Source organism: Salmo salar, chromosome 14, assembly GCF_965601325.2.
Source record: "Salmo salar chromosome 14, fSalSal1, whole genome shotgun sequence".
Lineage (NCBI taxonomy): Eukaryota > Metazoa > Chordata > Actinopteri > Salmoniformes > Salmonidae > Salmo > Salmo salar.
Window position 1 is genome coordinate 39141866 of NC_138304.1, and position 18718 is coordinate 39160583.

At 43.1% G+C, this 18718-nt stretch overlaps 1 protein-coding gene across 4 annotated transcripts in view; it reads left to right on the top strand.

The window, feature by feature from the left end:
* Positions 1-18718, top strand: part of LOC106569453 (ephrin type-A receptor 3-like) — a 236274-nt gene that overhangs the window by 125872 nt on the left and 91684 nt on the right. For all 4 annotated transcript variants that reach the window (XM_082960964.1, XM_082960963.1, XM_045694301.2 and 1 more), the window contains exon 6: positions 13299-13454. In XM_082960964.1, coding sequence (XP_082817090.1) covers positions 13299-13454 — 156 coding nt within the window. The remainder of the gene's footprint in view (positions 1-13298; positions 13455-18718) is intronic.

The window sequence follows — 18718 nt, forward strand, 5'->3', positions numbered from 1 at the left end:
TTTTTACATTAGCATGTGACGTTCAGAACTAGCATACCCCCCGCAAACTTCCTGGGAATTTGCTAACAATTTACTAAATTACTCATGATAAACGTTCACAAAAAGCATAACAATTATTTTAAGAATTATAGATACAGAACTCCTCTATGCACTCGATATGTCCGATTTTAAAATAGCTTTTTGGTGAAAGCACATTTTGCAATATTCTAAGTACATAACCCAGCCATCACGGGCTAGCTATTTAGACACCCGGCAAGTTTAGCCTTCACCAAAATCAGATTTACTATTATAAAAGTTTGATTACCTTTTGTTGTCTTCGTCAGAATGCACTCCCAGGACTGCTACTTCAATAACAAATGTTGGTTTGGTCCAAAATAATCCATCCGAATAGCGGCATTTTGTTCGTGCGTCCCAGACACTATCCGAAATGGTAAATCAGGGTCGCACGCATGGCGCAATTCGTGACCAAAAATTTCTAAATATTCCATTACCGTACTTCGAAGCATGTCAACCGCTGTTTAAAATGAATTTTTATGCAATTTATCTCGTAAAAAAGCGATAATATTCCGACCGGGAATCTCCTTTTCAGCAAACAGAGGAAAAATCACAAAGACGGGGGCGGCCAGGGCACGCACCTAAGCCCACAGTCCCTTGATCGGCCACTTGAGAAAGGCGATAATGTGTTTCAGCCTGGGGCTGGGATGACGACATTCTGTTTTTTCCCGGGCTCTGAGCGCCCATGGAAGACGTAGGAAGTGTCACGTTAGAGCAGAGATCCTTTGTAAAAGATAGAGATGGCAAAGAAGTTCAAGAAATGGTCAGACAGGGTACTTCCTGTAAAGGAATCTCTCAGGTTTTGACCTGCCATTTGAGTTATGTTATACTCACAGACACCATTCAAACAGTTTTAGAAACTTTGGAGTGTTTTCTATCCAAAGCCAATAATTATATGCATATTCTAGTTACTGGGCAGGAGTAGTAACCAGATTAAATTGGGTACGTTTTTTATCCAGCCGTGAAAATACTGCCCCCTAGCCATAACAGGTTAAGATGGAGATACAACACTTTCTTCTGGCCACACCTGTGATGTCAACCCCTAACCGTAAGCTTACCATTGCACCTGAAAACACACCAGTTGTAATGACAGTGCCACTTTAGGGTAGGTAATCGATCCCTATGTGTGTGTGTGTGTGTGTGTGTGTGTGTGTGTGTGTGTGTGTGTGTGTGTGTGTGTGTGTGTGTGTGTGTGTGTGTGTGTGTGTGTGTGTGTGTGTGTGTGTGTGTGTGTGTGTGTGAGAAAACCTTCACTATGAGTAAGTAGATGAAGTCCAGTGTAAAGGTCTATCTGGGCTAACCACTTACCAGCCAGCCAGGGTCTTGACATCAGTCGAGCAATGCGTGCTTATGAACTGTGTTAAAGTTGGTCATTTACAGATCGGGCAGTCTGAACTCACATCATCACACCACACTGAACCAAAGACATGTTTCATTCAAAGAGGCTGCTCTCGCTCTCTCAATAGAAGGCAAATCTGAGTAAACAACACAGACAGTCATCAGTAAACAGACACACATCATCAGTGAACAGACACACAGGCATCTAACTCGTAGTGTACCATTAAAATGTTAATCTCATTCACACTTACAACAGCCTTTAAACAGTCTGCCAATAAATGGCCTCGACTAGCTTCAGGTATTTTCTCTCAGTTTACTTTTCTCCTTCCCTTCATTTTCTATCCTGTTTCTCTTCAATGTGAATGTGTGTTTTTGCATTGTGTGTGTGTGTGTGTGAGGCACTCCAGAAAGGGAAATTGCTTAAAAATATCTCTGGCCCAGGCAGTTGAGCACCATGATCACCATGGCAACATGCTTTCAAGATGGAGCCACTTCTCCGCCCCCCTCGAGTACCACGCTGCACCCTCAGATTACTCGGATCATAGAGCTGTGTGTGTGTGTGTGTATGGACGTCACGTGTGTGTGTGTTAAACCCACGTGTGGGTTATACTGGCACTTGTTCAGGCTTACCCATTTAAAAATATATACATCAAGCATCAGAGGAGAAATCTGACGAGATTGCATTTGACAGGTCTAAAAGTATATGTGTGTGTGTGTGTGTGTGTGTGTGTGTGTGTGTGTGTGTGTGTGTGTGTGTGTGTGTGTGTGTGTGTGTGTGTGTGTGTGTGTGTGTGTGTGAAACAAGTCTTCCGAGGCTTAACATGCACTCAGGTTGTTGGATAAACAACTGTCTGAGAACAGATGGGTCAGTTTATTACACAGTACAGACATATAAATACACTGACTACCATGGTGACATACCACAATATGTTGCACTACCACCACTACCACTACTGTTCTGTGTGTGTGTGTGTGTGTGTGTGTGTGTGTGTGTGGTGTGTGTGTATACACACAGGGATCGATTACCTACCCTAAAGTGGCACTGTCATTACAACTGGTGTGTTTTCAGGTGCAATGGTAAGCTTACGGTTAGGGGTTGACATCACAGGTGTGGCCAGAAGAAAGTGTTGTATCTCCATCTTAACAAGGCCAGATGGGGATTTTTACTGATCTTCACATGGTGTCTTCAATAGTCTTGCTGTGATCATCATATGCGCACACACACACACTCCCCCTTTACGCACACACACAAACACACACACACACACACACACATAAACACACACACACACACACACACACACACACATAAACACACACACACGCACACACTCCCCCTCACACAAACACACACACAAACACTCCCCCCTTACACACACACAAAAACTCACACACACGTAGGGTGTGTCTTCAGTAGTTGTAGTATAAACACAGTCTGCAGACACTGTATGAATATTTAATAAGACAAGCCTCTGACAGGGACTGGATCTGAGACAAGCCTCTTAAAAATACCGGATCTGAGACAAGCCTCTTAAAAATACCGGATCTGAGACAAGCCTCTTAAAAATACTGGATCTGAGACAAATCTCTAACAGAGACTGGATCTGAGACAAGCCTCTAACAGAGACTGGATCTAAGACAAGCCTCTAACAGAGCCTGGATCTGAGACAAGCCTCTAACAGAGACTGGATCTGAGACAAGCCTCCAACAGAGACTATATCTGAGACAAGCCTTTTAAAGAAACTGGATCTAAGACAAGCCTCTAACAGTGACTGGGTCTGAGACAAGCCTCTAACAGAGACTGGATCTGAGACAAGCCTCTTACAGAGACTGGATCTAAGACAAGCCTTTTACACAGACTGGATCAGACACACACACATCTGATCTGAGAAAACTCCCCTCTTTAGCATCATACTGTAAACACTATTCACACACACACACTCATCCTACTCTGTGTTCATTTACTACCTGAGGAATTGTGTCTATGTGTGAGTCTGTGCATGCATCAACCCTATACACTCTTGCTCACACACACATCAATAGAAATTCACCCACCTTTGTACTTTTACCATAAGGAGCTAAACCGATAGGCTCACATTTCTAGTCCCTAACAGAAAGTTAGTAGTTGTAGGAGAGGAAAATGTTTGTCTCTGCTGTTAGAGCCTCAGTATCTGGTGTGTGTGTGTCTCTGCTGTTAGATCCTCAGTATCTGGTGTGAGTGTGTCTCTGCTGTTAGATCCTCAGTATCTGGTGTGTGTGTCTCTGCTGTTAGATCCTCAGTATCTGGTGTGAGTGTTTCTCTGCTGTTAGATCCTCAGTATCTGGTGTGAGTGTTTCTCTGCTGTTAGATCTTCAGTAGCTGGTGTGAGTGTTTCTCTGCTGTTAGATCTTCAGTAGCTGGTGTGAGTTTGTCTCTGGCTTTTTCACCTGTACCATGGCCATATTTTAGGCAAATCATTAATCATATGGGAGCTGCTATAAGTCCACTAGCACAATACTCAATGGACTTTAACAGTGTGTGTGTGTGTGTGTGTGTGTGTGGTTGTGTGTGTATGTACAGTGGCTTGCAAAGTATTCACCCCCTTGGCATTTTTCCTATTTTGTTGCCTTACAACCTGGAATTAAAATGGATTTTCTGGGGGTTTGTATCATTTGATTTACACAACATGCCTACCACTTTGAAGATGCGAAATATTCTTTATTATGAAACAAATAAGAAATAAGACACAAAATTGGAAAACTTGAGAGTGCATAACTATTCACCCCCCCAAAGTCAATCCTTTATAGAGCCACCTTTTGCAGCAATTACAGCTGCAAGTCTCTATAAGCTTGGCACATCTAGCCACTGGGATTTTGGCCATTCTTCATGACAAAACTGCTCCAGCTCCTTCAAGTTGGATGTGTTCCGCTGGTGTACATCAATCTTTAGGCCATACCACAGATTCTCAATTGGATTGAGGTCTGGGCTTTGACAAGAACATTCCAAGACATTTAAATATTTCCCCTTAACCTGTTATGTCTAGGGGGCAGTATTTTCACGGCTGGATAAAAAACGTACCCAATTTAATCTGGTTACTACTCCTGCCCAGTAACTAGAATATGCATATCATTATTGGCTTTGGATAGAAAACACTCCAAAGTTTCTAAAACTGTTTGAATGGTGTCTGTGAGTATAACAGAACTCAAATGGCAGGTCAAAACCTGAAAGAGTCCTTTACAGGAAGTGGCCTGTCTGACCATTTCTTGAACTTCTTTGCCATCTCTATCTTTTACAAAGGATCTCTGCTCTAACGTGACACTTCCTACGTCTTCCATTGGCGCTCAGAGCCCGGGAAAAAACAGAATGTCGTCATCCCAGCCCCAGGCTGAAACACATTATCGCCTTTCTCAAGTGGCCGATCAAGGGCCTGTGGGCTTAGGTGCGTGCCCTGGCCGCCCCCGTCTTTGTGATTTTTCCTCTGTTTGCCGAAAAGGAGATTCCCGGTCGGAATATTATCGCTTTTTTACGAGATAAATTGCATAAAAATTCATTTTAAACAGCGGTTGACATGCTTCGAAGTACGGTAATGGAATATTTAGAAATTTTTTGTCATGAATTGCGCCATGCGCGCGACCCTGATTTACCATTTCGGATAGTGTCTGGGACGCACGAACAAAACGCCGCTATTCGGATATAACGATGGATTATTTTGGACCAAACCAACATTTGTTATTGAAGTAGCAGTCCTGGGAGTGCATTCTGACGAAGACAACAAAAGGTAATCAAACTTTTATAATAGTAAATCTGATTTTGGTGAAGGCTAAACTTGCCGGGTGTCTAAATAGCTAGCCCGTGATGGCTGGGCTATGTACTTAGAATATTGCAAAATGTGCTTTCACCAAAAAGCTATTTTAAAATCGGACATATCGAGTGCATAGAGGAGTTCTGTATCTATAATTCTTAACCTCTATGGGCTAGGTGGGACGCTAGCGTGCCACCCGTGGTGCACTCCATCAACAGCAGGTGCATTTCAAGAGCGGCAAATTTGAATCCAAATAAATGTCAAAATTCAAATTTTTCAAAAATACAACTATTTTACACCATTTGAAAGATAAACATCTCCTTAATCTAACCACGTTTTACGATTTCAAAAAGGTTTTACGGCGAAAGCATAAATTTAGAGTATGTTAGGACAGTACATTTACAAGAGTTGTGTGTAATGTTTTGTCAAGTCAAAGACAGGGTCACCAAAACCATAAAACCAGCTAAAATGATGCACTAACCTTTTACAATCTCCATCAGATGACACTCCTAGGACATTATGTTAGACAATGCATGCATTTTTAGTTCTATCAAGTTCATATTTATATCCAAAAACAGCGTTTTACTATGGCATTGATGTTGAGGAAATCGTTTCCCTCCAATAACCGGCAGTCAAGTCAGCGTCACAAATTAAATAATTAAAATTAGAAAACATTGGTAAAATATTATATTGTCATTTAAAGAATTATAGATTTACATCTCTTGAACGCAATCAACTTGCCAGATTTAAAAATAACCTTACTGGGAAATCACACTTTGCAATAATCTGAGCACTGTGCCCAGAAAAATACGCGTTGCGATACAGACTAGACGTCATGTTGGGGAGATCTAAAATCGAAAATACTATGTAAATAATCCATTACCTTTGATTCTCTTCATCAGATGTCACTTCCAGGTATCACAGGTCCATAACGAATGTAGTTTTGTTCAAAAAAGCTCATCATTTATGTCCAAAAATCTCCGTCTTGTTAGCACATGATCTAAGCCAGCCGGACTTCTCGTCATGAACGAGGGGAAAAAATATATTTCCGTTCGTTCAAACATGTCAAACGTTGTATAGCATAAATCATTAGGGCCTTTTTTAACCAGAACATGAATAATATTCAAGGTGGACGAATGCATACTCTTTTATAACGTATTGGAACGAGGGTACCCAACATGAACTCGCGCGCCAGGTGTCTAATGGGACATCATCGTTCCATGGCTCTTGTTCGGTCAGATCTCCCTCCAGAAGACTCAAAACACTTTGTAAAGGCTGGTGACATCTAGTGGAAGCAATAGGAAGTGCCAAAATATTCCTAAGCCCCTGTGTTTTTCAATGGGATAGGTTTAAAGTCAATACAACACATCAGGTATCCACTTCCTGTCAGAAAATGTCTCAGGGTTTTGCCTGCCAAATGAGTTCTGTTATACTCACAGACACCATTCAAACAGTTTTAGAAACTTTAGAGTGTTTTCTATCCATATATAATAAGTATATGCATATTCTAGTTACTGGGTAGGATTAGTAACCAGATTAAATCGGGTACATTTTTTTTATCCAGACGTGCAAATGCTGCCCCCTAGCCCTAACAGGTTAAAATAATTGTTATGCTTTTTGTGAACGTTTATCGTGAGTAATTTAGTAAATTGTTAGCAAATTCCCCGGAAGTTTGCGGGGGGTATGCTAGTTCTGAACGTCACATGCTAATGTAAAAAGCTGTTTTTTGATATAAATATGAACTTGATTGAACAAAACATGCATGTATTGTATAACATAATGTCCTAGGTGTGTCATCTGATGAAGATCATCAAAGGTTAGTGCTGCATTTAGCTGTCTTCTGGGTTTTTGTGACATTATATGCTAGCTTGAAAAATGGGTGTCTGATTATTTCTGGCTTGGTACTCTGCTGACATAATCTAATGTTTTGCTTTCGCTGTAAAGCCTTTTTGAAATCGGACAGTGTGGTTAGATAAAGGAGAGTCTTGTCTTTAAAATGCTGTGAAATAGTCATATGTTTGAAAAATTGAAGTTTTTGTATTTTTGAGGAATTTGTAATTCGCGCCACGCCTATCATTGGATATTAGAGCAGGTGTTCTGCTATCGGAATGTCTATATGTAAGAGGTTAAAACACTTGATTGTTGCTTCAGCAGTATGCTTAGGGTCATTGTCCTGCTGGAAGGTGAACCTCTGTCCCAGTCTCAAATCTCTGGAAGACTAAAACAGGTTTCCCTCAGGAATTTCCCTGTATTTAGCGCCATCTATCATTCCTTCAATTCTAACCAGTTTCCCAGTCCCTGCCGATGAAAAACATCCTACTTCAGTCTCCACTGTGGAGCTTTGCATCTCCTTCAGGGTTATCTTTGGTATCGTTGTTGCCTCTCTGATTAATGCCCTCCTTGCCTGGTCCGTGAGTTTTGGTGGGCGGCACTCGCTTGGCAGGTTTGTTGTGGTGCCATATTCTTTTAATTTTTTAATAATGGATTTAATGTTGCTCCATGGAATGTTCAAAGTTTCTGATATTTTTTAAAACCCAACCCTGATCTGTACTTCTCCACAACATTGTCCCTGACCTGTTTGGAGAGCTCCTTGGTCTTCATAGTGCCGCTTGCTTGATGGTGCCCCTTGCTTGATGGTGCCCCTTGCTTAGCGGTGTTGCAGACTCTGGGGCCTTTCAGAACAGGTGTATATGTACTGAGATCATGTGACATTTAGATTGCAAAGGTTGTGAATACATATGCACCCACCACTTTTAAGTTTTACAGTTTTTCACTTCACCAATTTGGACTATTTTGTGTATGTCCATTACATGAAATTTAAATAAAAATCCATTTAAATTACAGGTTGTAATGCATCAAAGTAGGAAGAATGCCAAGGGGGGTGAATACTTTTGCAAGGCACAGTTTGTTTGTGTGTACCAGAGAGAGAACTCTCTAGGGCCCTTTTCTCTCCTTCCTCTGTCTTCTGTCTTCCCTGTTAGATCTTGGCTCATATAACTAGGTGAGTGTGTGTGTGTGTGTGTGTGTGTGTGTGTGTGTGTGTGTGTGTGTGTGTGTGTGTGTGTGTGTGTGTGTGTGTGTGTGTGTGTGTGTGTGTGTGTGTGTGTGTGTGTCCTGTCAGCTGTTGGCTAGGCTGCGGACCGGCATGGAAAAGCGGCTTTTCTCCTGGGACATTTTTCTTCCGGAGAGTTCTGGTTCTGGAACAGGGACACAAAGGACCTCAAAGCTGCTGCAGACAGACAGATAGATAGACAGACAGAGACAGACAGGGGGCCTCGTGCCAGGCCTGGCGTCCTTACAGCTGCCTGATCAAAACCGCCTTGCAGTACCACTGAGTCTGTGTAGACTAAAACCACTCTACTCTGCACTGACGTGTGTGTGTGGGCTTTTTATTTGCCAGAGAAGATTGGGCCACGGTCCCTTCTGTGCTCCCGTCTTCCCTGACGGAAAAAGACACACTTGTACACACAGGCAGTGCTAAGGTCCATATGGGACTGTGCTAGTGGACTTAGCTCCCCTATGATTCATTATTTTCCTAAATATGGCCAAAATACAGCTGGATAAGCCAGAGAGACTAAATTAATGAACATTAATGATTTAATAAGAGAGGGTAGAAGAGACTAAATTAATGAACATTAGTGATTTAATAAGAGAGAGTAGAAGAGACTAAATTAATGAACATTAGTAATTTAGTAAGAGAGAGTAGAAGAGACTAAATGAATGAACATTAGTGATTTAATAAGAGAGAGTAGAAGGGACATGTAAACAATGAGTGGTCTCTTTAGGCCTTTTCTCAACATTTTAGTTCTGGCACAGGTCCGTTCTCCTCTCCTATTTCTATTTTTCTCCCCTCTCTCACTTCTTCAGTTTTTTCCCGGCTCTCTCTCTTTTTCTCTCTCCTGTTAATTGTGTTCTGCTAGGTAATGTGTCTTTTTAGGTGAGGTTAGTTATGTTGCAGTCTGATGGTATGTGTGTTTGAGTGAATAAATGGATACTACTTGGTCACATTTGATGTGAATGTGCCTTCTTTTTGTTTGCATTGAGAGGCATTGGTAGCTCAGTTCCTACTATTCCCTGAGCTGCAGCTCACTCGGTGTGTGTGTGTGTGTGTGTGTGTGTGTGTGTGTGTGTGTGTGTGTGTGTGTGTGTGTGTGTGTGTGTGTGTGTGTGTGTGTGTGTGTGTGTGTGTGTGTGTGTGTGTGTGTGTGTGTGTGTGTGTGTGTGTGTGTGTGTGTGTGTGTGTGTGTGTGTGTGTGTGGAAGGAAGGAAGGTAATTTACGGCAGTGCCGAGGCGAACGACTCGTTGCTTGATTCAATCCATGGCCTTCAGCACCTTCGACACACGCAATCAACACACACTAAACATGCACACACGCTCGTCACACGCAATCAGAACCCAAAGGAATCCATCATGGCATTGATCCATCTGCAGACACACACAAAGCATCTATGGAATTGCGTTTCCAACACCCTCAATCTCCAGACTGTGGATAGGACATGTTCTCTTCAGAGGAGAATAATCACCCCATAATAATCACCCCATTCGGAAAGTATTCAGACCCCTTGACTTTTTCCACATTTTGTTACATTACAGCCTTATTCTAAAATGGATTAAATCGTTTTTTGCCCTCATCAATCTACATACAATATACCATGTAATGACAAAGCAAAAACCAAATAAATATAACTGAAATATTTACATAAGTATTCAGACCCTTTACTCAGTACTTTGTTGAAATACCTTTGACAGCGATTACAGCCTCGATTCTTCTTGGGTATGACGCTACGAGCTTGGCACACCTGTTTTTGGGGAGTTTCTCCCATTCGTCTCTGCACAGACATTTTCAGGTCTCTCCAGAGATGTTCGATTGAGTTCAAGTCCATGCTCTGGCTGGGCCACTCAAGGACATTCAGAGACTTATCCCGAAGCCACTCCTGCGTTGTCTTGGCTATGTGCTTAGGGTCATTGTCCTGTTGGAAGGTGAGCTTTCGCCCCAGTCTGAGGTCCTGAGCGCTCTGGAGCAGGTTTTCATCAAGGATCTCTGTACTTTGCTCAGTTCATCTTTCCCTCAATTTTCCTTAGGAGTGTCTTCCGTCTGGCCACTCTACCATAAACGCCTGATTCGTGAAGTGCTGCATAGATGGTTGTCCTTCTGGAAGGTTCTCCCATCTCCACAGAGGAACTGTGGAGCTCTGTCAGAGTGACCATCGGGTACTTAGTCACCTCTCTGACCAAGGTCCTTCTCCCCCGATTGCTCAGTTTGGCCAGGCGACCAGCTCTAGGAAGAGTGTTGGTGGTTTCAAACTTCTTCCATTTAAAAAGGATGGAGGCCACTGTGTTCTTGGGGACCTTCAATGCTGCAGACATTTTTTGGTACCCTTCCCCAGAGCTGTGCCTTGACACAATCCTGTCTTGGAGCTCTACGGATAATTCTTTCAACCTCATGGCTTGGTTTTTGCTCTGATATGCACTGTCAACTGTGGGACCTTATAAAGACAGATGTGTACCTTTCCAAATCATGTCCAATCAATTGCATTTACCACTGGTGGACTCCAATCAAGTTGTAGAAATATCTCAAGGATGATCAATGGAAACAGGATGCACCTGAGCTCAATTTCGAGTCTCATAGCAAAGGGTCTGAATACCTATATAACTAAGGTATTTCAATTTTTATTTTTAATACATTTGCAACCATTTCTAAAATCCTGTTTTCGCTTAGTCATTATGGGGTATTGTGTGTAGATTGATGAGAAAAACATTTATTTAATCCATTTTAGAATAAGGCTGTAGCGTAACAAAATGTGAAAAAAGTCAAGGGGTCTGAATAATTTCCGAATGCACTGTATGTACCGTTTAGCAGACACTTTTATCCAAAGTGTTACAGCATCTTCACTAGTGGTTCACAACCTTCAGAAGTGGCACAGCACCTTCAGTAGTGGTACAGCACCTTCAGTAGTGGTACAGGACCTTCAGTAGTTGTACAGCACCTTCAGTAGTGGTACAGCGCCTTCAGTAGTGGTACAGCGCCTTCAGTAGTGGTACAGCGCCTTCAGTAGTGGTACAGAACCTTCAGAAGTGGTACAGCACCTTCAGTAGTGGTACAGGCCCTTCAGTAGTGTTACAGCACCTTAACTAGTGGTACAGGCCCTTCAGTAGTGGTACAGCACCTTAACTAGTGGTACAGGCCCTTCAGTAGTGTTACAGCACCTTAACTAGTGGTACAGAACCTTCAGTATGTTACAGCACCTTAACTAGTGGTACAGAACCTTCAGTAGTGTTACAGCACCTTAACTAGTGGTACAGGCCATTCAGTAGTGTTACAGCACCTTAACTAGTGGTACAGAACCTTCAGTAGTGTTACAGCACCTTCAGTATGTTAACCTGTTGGGTCTAGGGGGCAGCATTTGCACGTCTGGATAAAAAAAATGTACCCGATTTAATCTGGTTACTAATCCTACCCAGTAACTAGAATATGCATATACTTATTATATATGGATAGAAAACACTCTAAAGTTTCCAAAACTGTTTGAATGGTGTCTGTGAGTATAACAGAACTCATTTGGCAGGCAAAACCCTGAGACATTTTCTGACAGGAAGTGGATACCTGATGTGTTGTATTGACTTTAAACCTATCCCATTGAAAAACACAGGGGTTTAGGAATATTTTGGCACTTCCTATTGCTTCCACTAGATGTCACCAGCCTTTACAAAGTGTTTTGAGTCTTCTGGAGGGAGATCTGACCGAACAAGAGCCATGGAACGGTGATGTCCCATTAGACACCTGGCGCGCTACTTCATGTTGGGTACCCTCGTTCCAATACGTTATAAAAGACTATGCATTCGTCCACCTTGAATATTATTCATGTTCTGGTTAAAAAAGGCCCTAATGATTTATGCTATACAACGTTTGACATGTTTGAACGAACGGAAATATATTTTTTCCCCTCGTTCATGACGAGAAGTCCGGCTGGCTTACATCATGTGCTAACGAGACGGAGATTTTTGGACATAAATGATGAGCTTTTTTGAACAAAACTACATTCGTTATGGACCTGTGATACCTGGAAGTGACATCTGATGAAGAGAATCAAAGGTAATGGATTATTTACATAGTATTTTCGATTTTAGATCTCCCCAACATGACGTCTAGTCTGTATCGCAACGCGTATTTTTCTGGGCACAGTGCTCAGATTATTGCAAAGTGTGATTTCCCAGTAAGGTTATTTTTAAATCTGGCAAGTTGATTGCGTTCAAAAGATGTAAATCTATAATTCTTTAAATGACAATATAATATTTTACCAATGTTTTCTAATTTTAATTATTTAATTTGTGACGCTGACTTGACTGCCGGTTATTGGAGGGAAACGATTTCCTCAACATCAATGCCATAGTAAAACGCTGTTTTTGGATATAAATATCAACTTGATAGAACTAAAAATGCATGCATTGTCTAACATAATGTCCTAGGAGTGTCATCTGATGGAGATTGTAAAAGGTTAGTGTATCATTTTAGCTGGTTTTATGGTTTTGGTGACCCTGTCTTTGACTTGACAAAACATTACACACAACTCTTGTAAATGTACTGTCCTAACATACTCTAAATTTATGCTTTCGCCGTAAAACCTTTTTGAAATCGTAAAACGTGGTTAGATTAAGGAGATGTTTATCTTTCAAATGGTGTAACATAGTTGTATTTTTGAAAAATTTGAATTTTGACATTTATTTGGATTCAAATTTGCCGCTCTTGAAATGCACCTGCTGTTGATGGAGTGCACCACGGGTGGCACGCTAGCGTCCCACCTAGCCCCAAGAGGTTAAAGCACCTTCAGTAGTGTTACATCACCTTCAGCAGTGGTACAGCACCTTCAGTAGTTGTATAGCACCTTCAGTATGTTACAGCACTTTCAGTAGTGTTACATCACCGTCAGTAGTGTTACAGCACCTTCAGTGGTGTTTACACACTTCAGGTTATAGACCCCATAGAAAAATAGAAATAAAGAAATCAAAGGATCTTTGTCTTATTTGTAACCTTGTGTTTTCCAGTTCCCTCCTCTGTCTTACCTTGTAGACCATGTGTTGTGGCAGATTTGTAAGCCTGTGTTTTCTTGTTTTCCTCTCTCCAGCGTGCAGACCAGGCTCCTACAAGGCCTCAGCGACCGACGCCTACTGCACAAAATGCCCGTCACATAGCTCCTCCCACCTAGAGAGAGCCTCTGAGTGTGTGTGTGAGAAAGGCTTCCACCGCGCAGAGACGGACCCACGCTCCATGGCTTGCACACGTGAGTAACACACACACACACACACACACACACACACAAACGCAAGAACACACATACACGCAAGAACACACATGCACACTCACCTTGACACACTTGTAGACAAGCACTTCCATAAATCATCAGTTGAGTCCATTGTCATTTCATTGACATAGTGCCTTTTGTAAAAGTATTCATTCACAGAGAGCTCTTTATATACATATCTGACTCACCACCTGAATTCAGTATTATGTAACAAAATGTAAAATGGTGTTTTTTACATTGGATAAAAGTAGAGACTCAGAGCTACAAAATTGTATATTATACACTGCATAGCGTCGGACAATAACATTGATGAATACGATGATTCGGTGAGCGAGTTTATTACCAAGTGCATCGGTGATGTTGTACCCACAGCGACTATTAAAACATTCCCCAACCAGAAACCGTGGATTGATGGCAGCATTTGCGCAAAAACTGAAAGCGCGAACCACTGCTTTTAATCAGGGCAAGGCGACCGGAAACATGACCGAATACAAACAGTGTAGCTATTTCCTCCGCAAGGCATTCAAACAATCTAAGCGTCAGTATAGAGACAAAGTAGAGTCGCAATTCAATGGCTCAGACATGAGAGGTATGTGGCAGGGTCTACAGTCAATCACAGATTATAAAAAGAAAACCAGCCCCGTTGCGGACCACGATGTCTTGCTCCCAGACAAACCAAACAACTTCTTTGCTCGCTTTGAGGACAATACAATGCCACCGACACAGCCACTACCAAAACCTGCGGGCTCTCCTTCACTGCAGCCAACGTGAGTAAAATATTTAAACGTGTTAACCCTCGCAAGGGTGTCCGTGTCCTCAGAGCATGCGCAGACCAGCTGGCTGGTGTGTTTACGGACATATTCAATCAATCCTTATCCCAGTCTGCTGTTCCCACATGCTTCAAGAGGGCCACCATTGTTCCTGTTCCCAAGAAAGCTAAGGTAACTGAGTTAAATGACTATCGCCCCGTAGCACTCACTTCCGTCATCATGAAGTGCTTTGAGAGACTAGTCAAGGACCATATCACCTCCACCCTACCTGTCACCCTAGACCCACTTCAATTTGCTTACCACCCCAATATGTCCACAGACGACGGAATCGCAATCACACTGCACACTGCTCTAACCCATCTGGACAAAAGGAATACCTATGTAAGAATGCTGTTCATCAACTACAGCTCAGCATTTAACACCATAGTACCCTTCAAACTCGTCATTAAGCTCGAGACCCTGGGTCTTGACCCCGCCCTGTGCAACTTGGTCCTGGACTTCCTGACGGGCTGCCCCCAGGTGGTGAGGGTAGGAAACAACATCTCCACCCCGCTGATCCTCAACACTGGGGCCCCACAAGGGTGCGTTCTCAGCCCTCTCCTGTACTCTCTGTTCACCCATGACTCCCTGTTCACCCATGCACCCCTCCAACCCAATCATCAAGTTTGCAGACGACACTACAGTGGTTGGCTGATTACCAGCAACGACGAGACGGCCTACAGGGAGGAGGTGAGGGCCCTTGGAGTGTGGTGTCAGGAAAATAACCTCACACTCAATGTCAACAAAACAAAGGAGATGATCATGGACTTCAGGAAACAGCAGAGGGAGCACCCCCCTATCAACATCCACGGGACAGTAGTGGAGAAGGTGGAAAGTTTTAAGTTCCTCGGCGTACACATCACGGACAAAATGAAATGGTCCACCCACACAGACAGCGTGGTGAAGAAGGCGCAGCAGCGCCTCTTCAACCTCAGGAGACTGAAGAAATTTGGTTTGTCACAAAAACACTCACAAACTTTTACAGATGCACAATCGAGAGCATCCTTTCGAGCAGTATCGCCGCCTGGTACGGCAGCTGCTCCGCCCACAACCGTAAGGCTCTCCAGTGGGTAGTGAGGTCTGCACAACGCATCACCGGGGGCAAACTACCTGCTCTCCAGAACACCGACACCACCCGATGTCACAGGAAGGCCAAAAAGATTATCAAGGACAACAACCACCCGAGCCACTGCCTGTTCACCCTGCTATCATCCAGAAGGCGAGGTCAGTACAGGTGCATCAAAGCTGGGACCGAGAGACTGAAAAACAGCTTCTATCTCAAGGCCATCAGACTGTTAAAACAGCCATCACTAACATTGAGTGGCTGCTGCCAACATACTGACTCAAATCTCTAGCCACTTTAACCTCTATGGGACCGGCGGGACGAATTCGTCCCACCTACGTAACAGCCACTGCCATCCTGTGGCGCGATTTTCAAAATCTTCAAAATCATATTACTTCAATTTCTCAAACATATGACTATTTTACAGCCATTTAAAGATAAGACTCTCGTTAATCTAACCACACTGTCCGATTTCAAAAAGGCTTTACAACGAAAGCAAAACATTAGATTATGTCAGCAGAGTACCAAGCCAGAAATAATCAGACACCCATTTTTCAAGCCAGCATATAATGTCACCAAAACCCAGAAGACAGCTAAATGCAGCACTCACCTTTGATGATCTTCATCAGATGACAACCCTAGGACATTATGTTATACAATACATGCATGTTTTGTTCAATCAAGTTCATATTTATATCAAAAACCAGCTTTTTACATTAGCATGTGACGTTCAGAACTAGCATACCCCCCGCAAACTTACGGGGAATTCGCTAACATTTTACTAAATTACTCACGATAAACGTTCACAAAAAGCATAACAATTATTTTAAGAATTATAGATACAGACCTCCTCTATGCACTCGATATGTCCGATTTTAAAATAGCTTTTTGGTGAAAGCACATTTTGCAATATTCTAAGTACATAGCCCAGGCATCACGGGCTCGCTATTTAGACACCCGGCAAGTTTAGCACTCACCATAATCATATTTACTATTATAAAAATGTCATTACCTTTTGTTGTCTTCGTCAGAATGCACACCCAGGACGTCTACTTCAATAACAAATGTTGGTTTGGTCCAAAATAATCCATCGTTATATCCGAATAGCGGCGTTTTGTTCGTGCGTTCCAGACACTATCCGAAATAGTAAAGAAGTGTCGCGCGCTTGGCGCAATTCCTGACAATAAAATTCAAAGTATTCAATTGCCGTACGTCGAAGCATGTCAACCGCTGTTTAAAATCAATTTTTACGTCATTTTTCTCGTAGAAAAGCGATAAAATTCCGACAGGGAATCTCCTTTTCGGCAAACAGAGGAAAAAATCCCAAAGGCGGGGGCGGTCGGGGTCACGCGCATAAGCTAGTGTCTCTTGATGGGCCACTTGAGAAAGGCGATAATGTGTTTCAGCCTGGGGCTGGAATGACGACATTCTCTTTTTTCCCGGGCTCTGAGAGCCTATGGACGACGTGAGAAGTGTCACGTTAGAGCAGAGATCCTTAGTAAATGATAGAGATGGCAAAGAAGTTCCAGAAATGGTCAGACAGGCCACTTCCTGTAAAGGAATCTCTCAGGTTTTGACCTGCCATTTGAGTTCTGTTATACTCACAGACACCATTCAAACAGTTTTAGAAAATTTAGGGTGTTTTCTATCCATATGTAATAAGTATATGCATATTCTAGTTACTGAGTAGGAGTGGTAACCAGATTAAATCGGGTATGTTTTTTATCCAGCCGTGTCAATGCTGCCCCCTAGCCCTAACAGGTTAATAATAAAAAATTGGATGTAATAAATGTATCACTAGCCACTTTAAACAATGCCACATTATATAATGTTTACATACCCTACATTACTCATCTCATATGTATATACTGTACTCTATACTATCTACTGCATCTTGCCTATGCCGTTCGGCCATCGCTCATCCATATATTTGTATGTACATATTCTTATTCATTCCTTTACACTTTGAGGCAAACCTCTTCAAAGCTAGGAGCGTTTGTCACAAATTAAGTGGGAAACTGTCACCAAAGTCAGCCCAGAATTCAAGTTCTTTCGAACATGACAGTACCTGTATTTTTGTTTCTCTGTCCTGGTCCACCCAGGCCGCAGGTAAGGTCAAGGATAGCAGGGTTCGGTACACAAATCTGGTTCTCGGTAGGTCCAGGTCTAAATGCCAACAGGTAAGTCCAAAACAGTCCAGCTCATACACGGTAAATCCAGCCAATGTAGATTGTCTCTTTCTCTATGGTTCATAGATCCTTCCCGCCCTCTCCCTCTCTTCCTGGTTTTTCTTGACCCTTTATCTGTGGGTCGGCTCCACCTTCTGAGGGTTCCCTTTGCTTCTGGGAATTGTAGTTTTGGCAGTCGGCCATTTTGTGATCTGTAGTTCTGATCGGGGTGGCTATTTTAGTGATCGGGCAGAGCCCGTTTATTAGTTCTGCCCTCACATATCTGCCATTTATCACTCGACCCCCTTCTTTGCCACACATCTCCCCCCCTAGATCCGACCCCCTAGGTCGGGCTACTGCAGCAAAATATGCGTGCATGCGGGATAACCCATCCACATTTCCCATTTCCTTTCCTGCTCTGTGTTTCAAGTCAAAGTGAAACGGTTGGAGACTCAAAAACCACCGCATCACCCGAGCGTTCTTCTCTTTAGCCCTATGCATTCAGGTGAGTGGTGCATGGTCACTGATGAGGGTGAAGTGGCGCCCCAGCAGGTAGTATTTCAGGCTTTCCAGAGCCCACTTTACTGCCAGCGCCTCTTTCTCAACAACTGAGTAGTTGGTTTCCCGTGGTTCCAGCTTCCTGCTTAAAAACAGGATGGGGTGTTCCACCACTTCTACCTCTTGGGACAGCACTGCTCCCAAGCCGACCTCTGAGGCATCCGTCTGAACCACAAACTCTCTCTCAAAGTCTGGTACCACCAGCACTGGATTACAGCAGAGGGCCTCCTGTAATGTCCTAAATGCTTTGGTGGCCCTTTCATCCCACTTGACCATGTTTGGCCCTCTGGCTCTAGTCATGTCGGTGAGTGGGGCGGCCACTGTGGCATAACTTGGGATGAACTTCCGGTAGTACCCGGTCAGCCCTAGGAAGGCTCGAACCTGCTTCTTATTTACTGGTTTCGGCCATTCTCTAATTGCCTCCACCTTCTTACGTTGGGGTTTGATTAATCCTCTTCCCACGGTGTATCCCAGATACTCCGTTTCCTCTAACCCCACGTAACACTTGGCAGGGTTCGCCGTGAGCCCTGCCTTTCTAAGGGTGTCTAACACTGCCTGTACCCGAGGTAAGTGGGATTCCCAATCTGGGCTGTAGATCCCCACGTCATCTAAATAAGCTGCGGTGTATGCTTGGTGCGGTTTTAG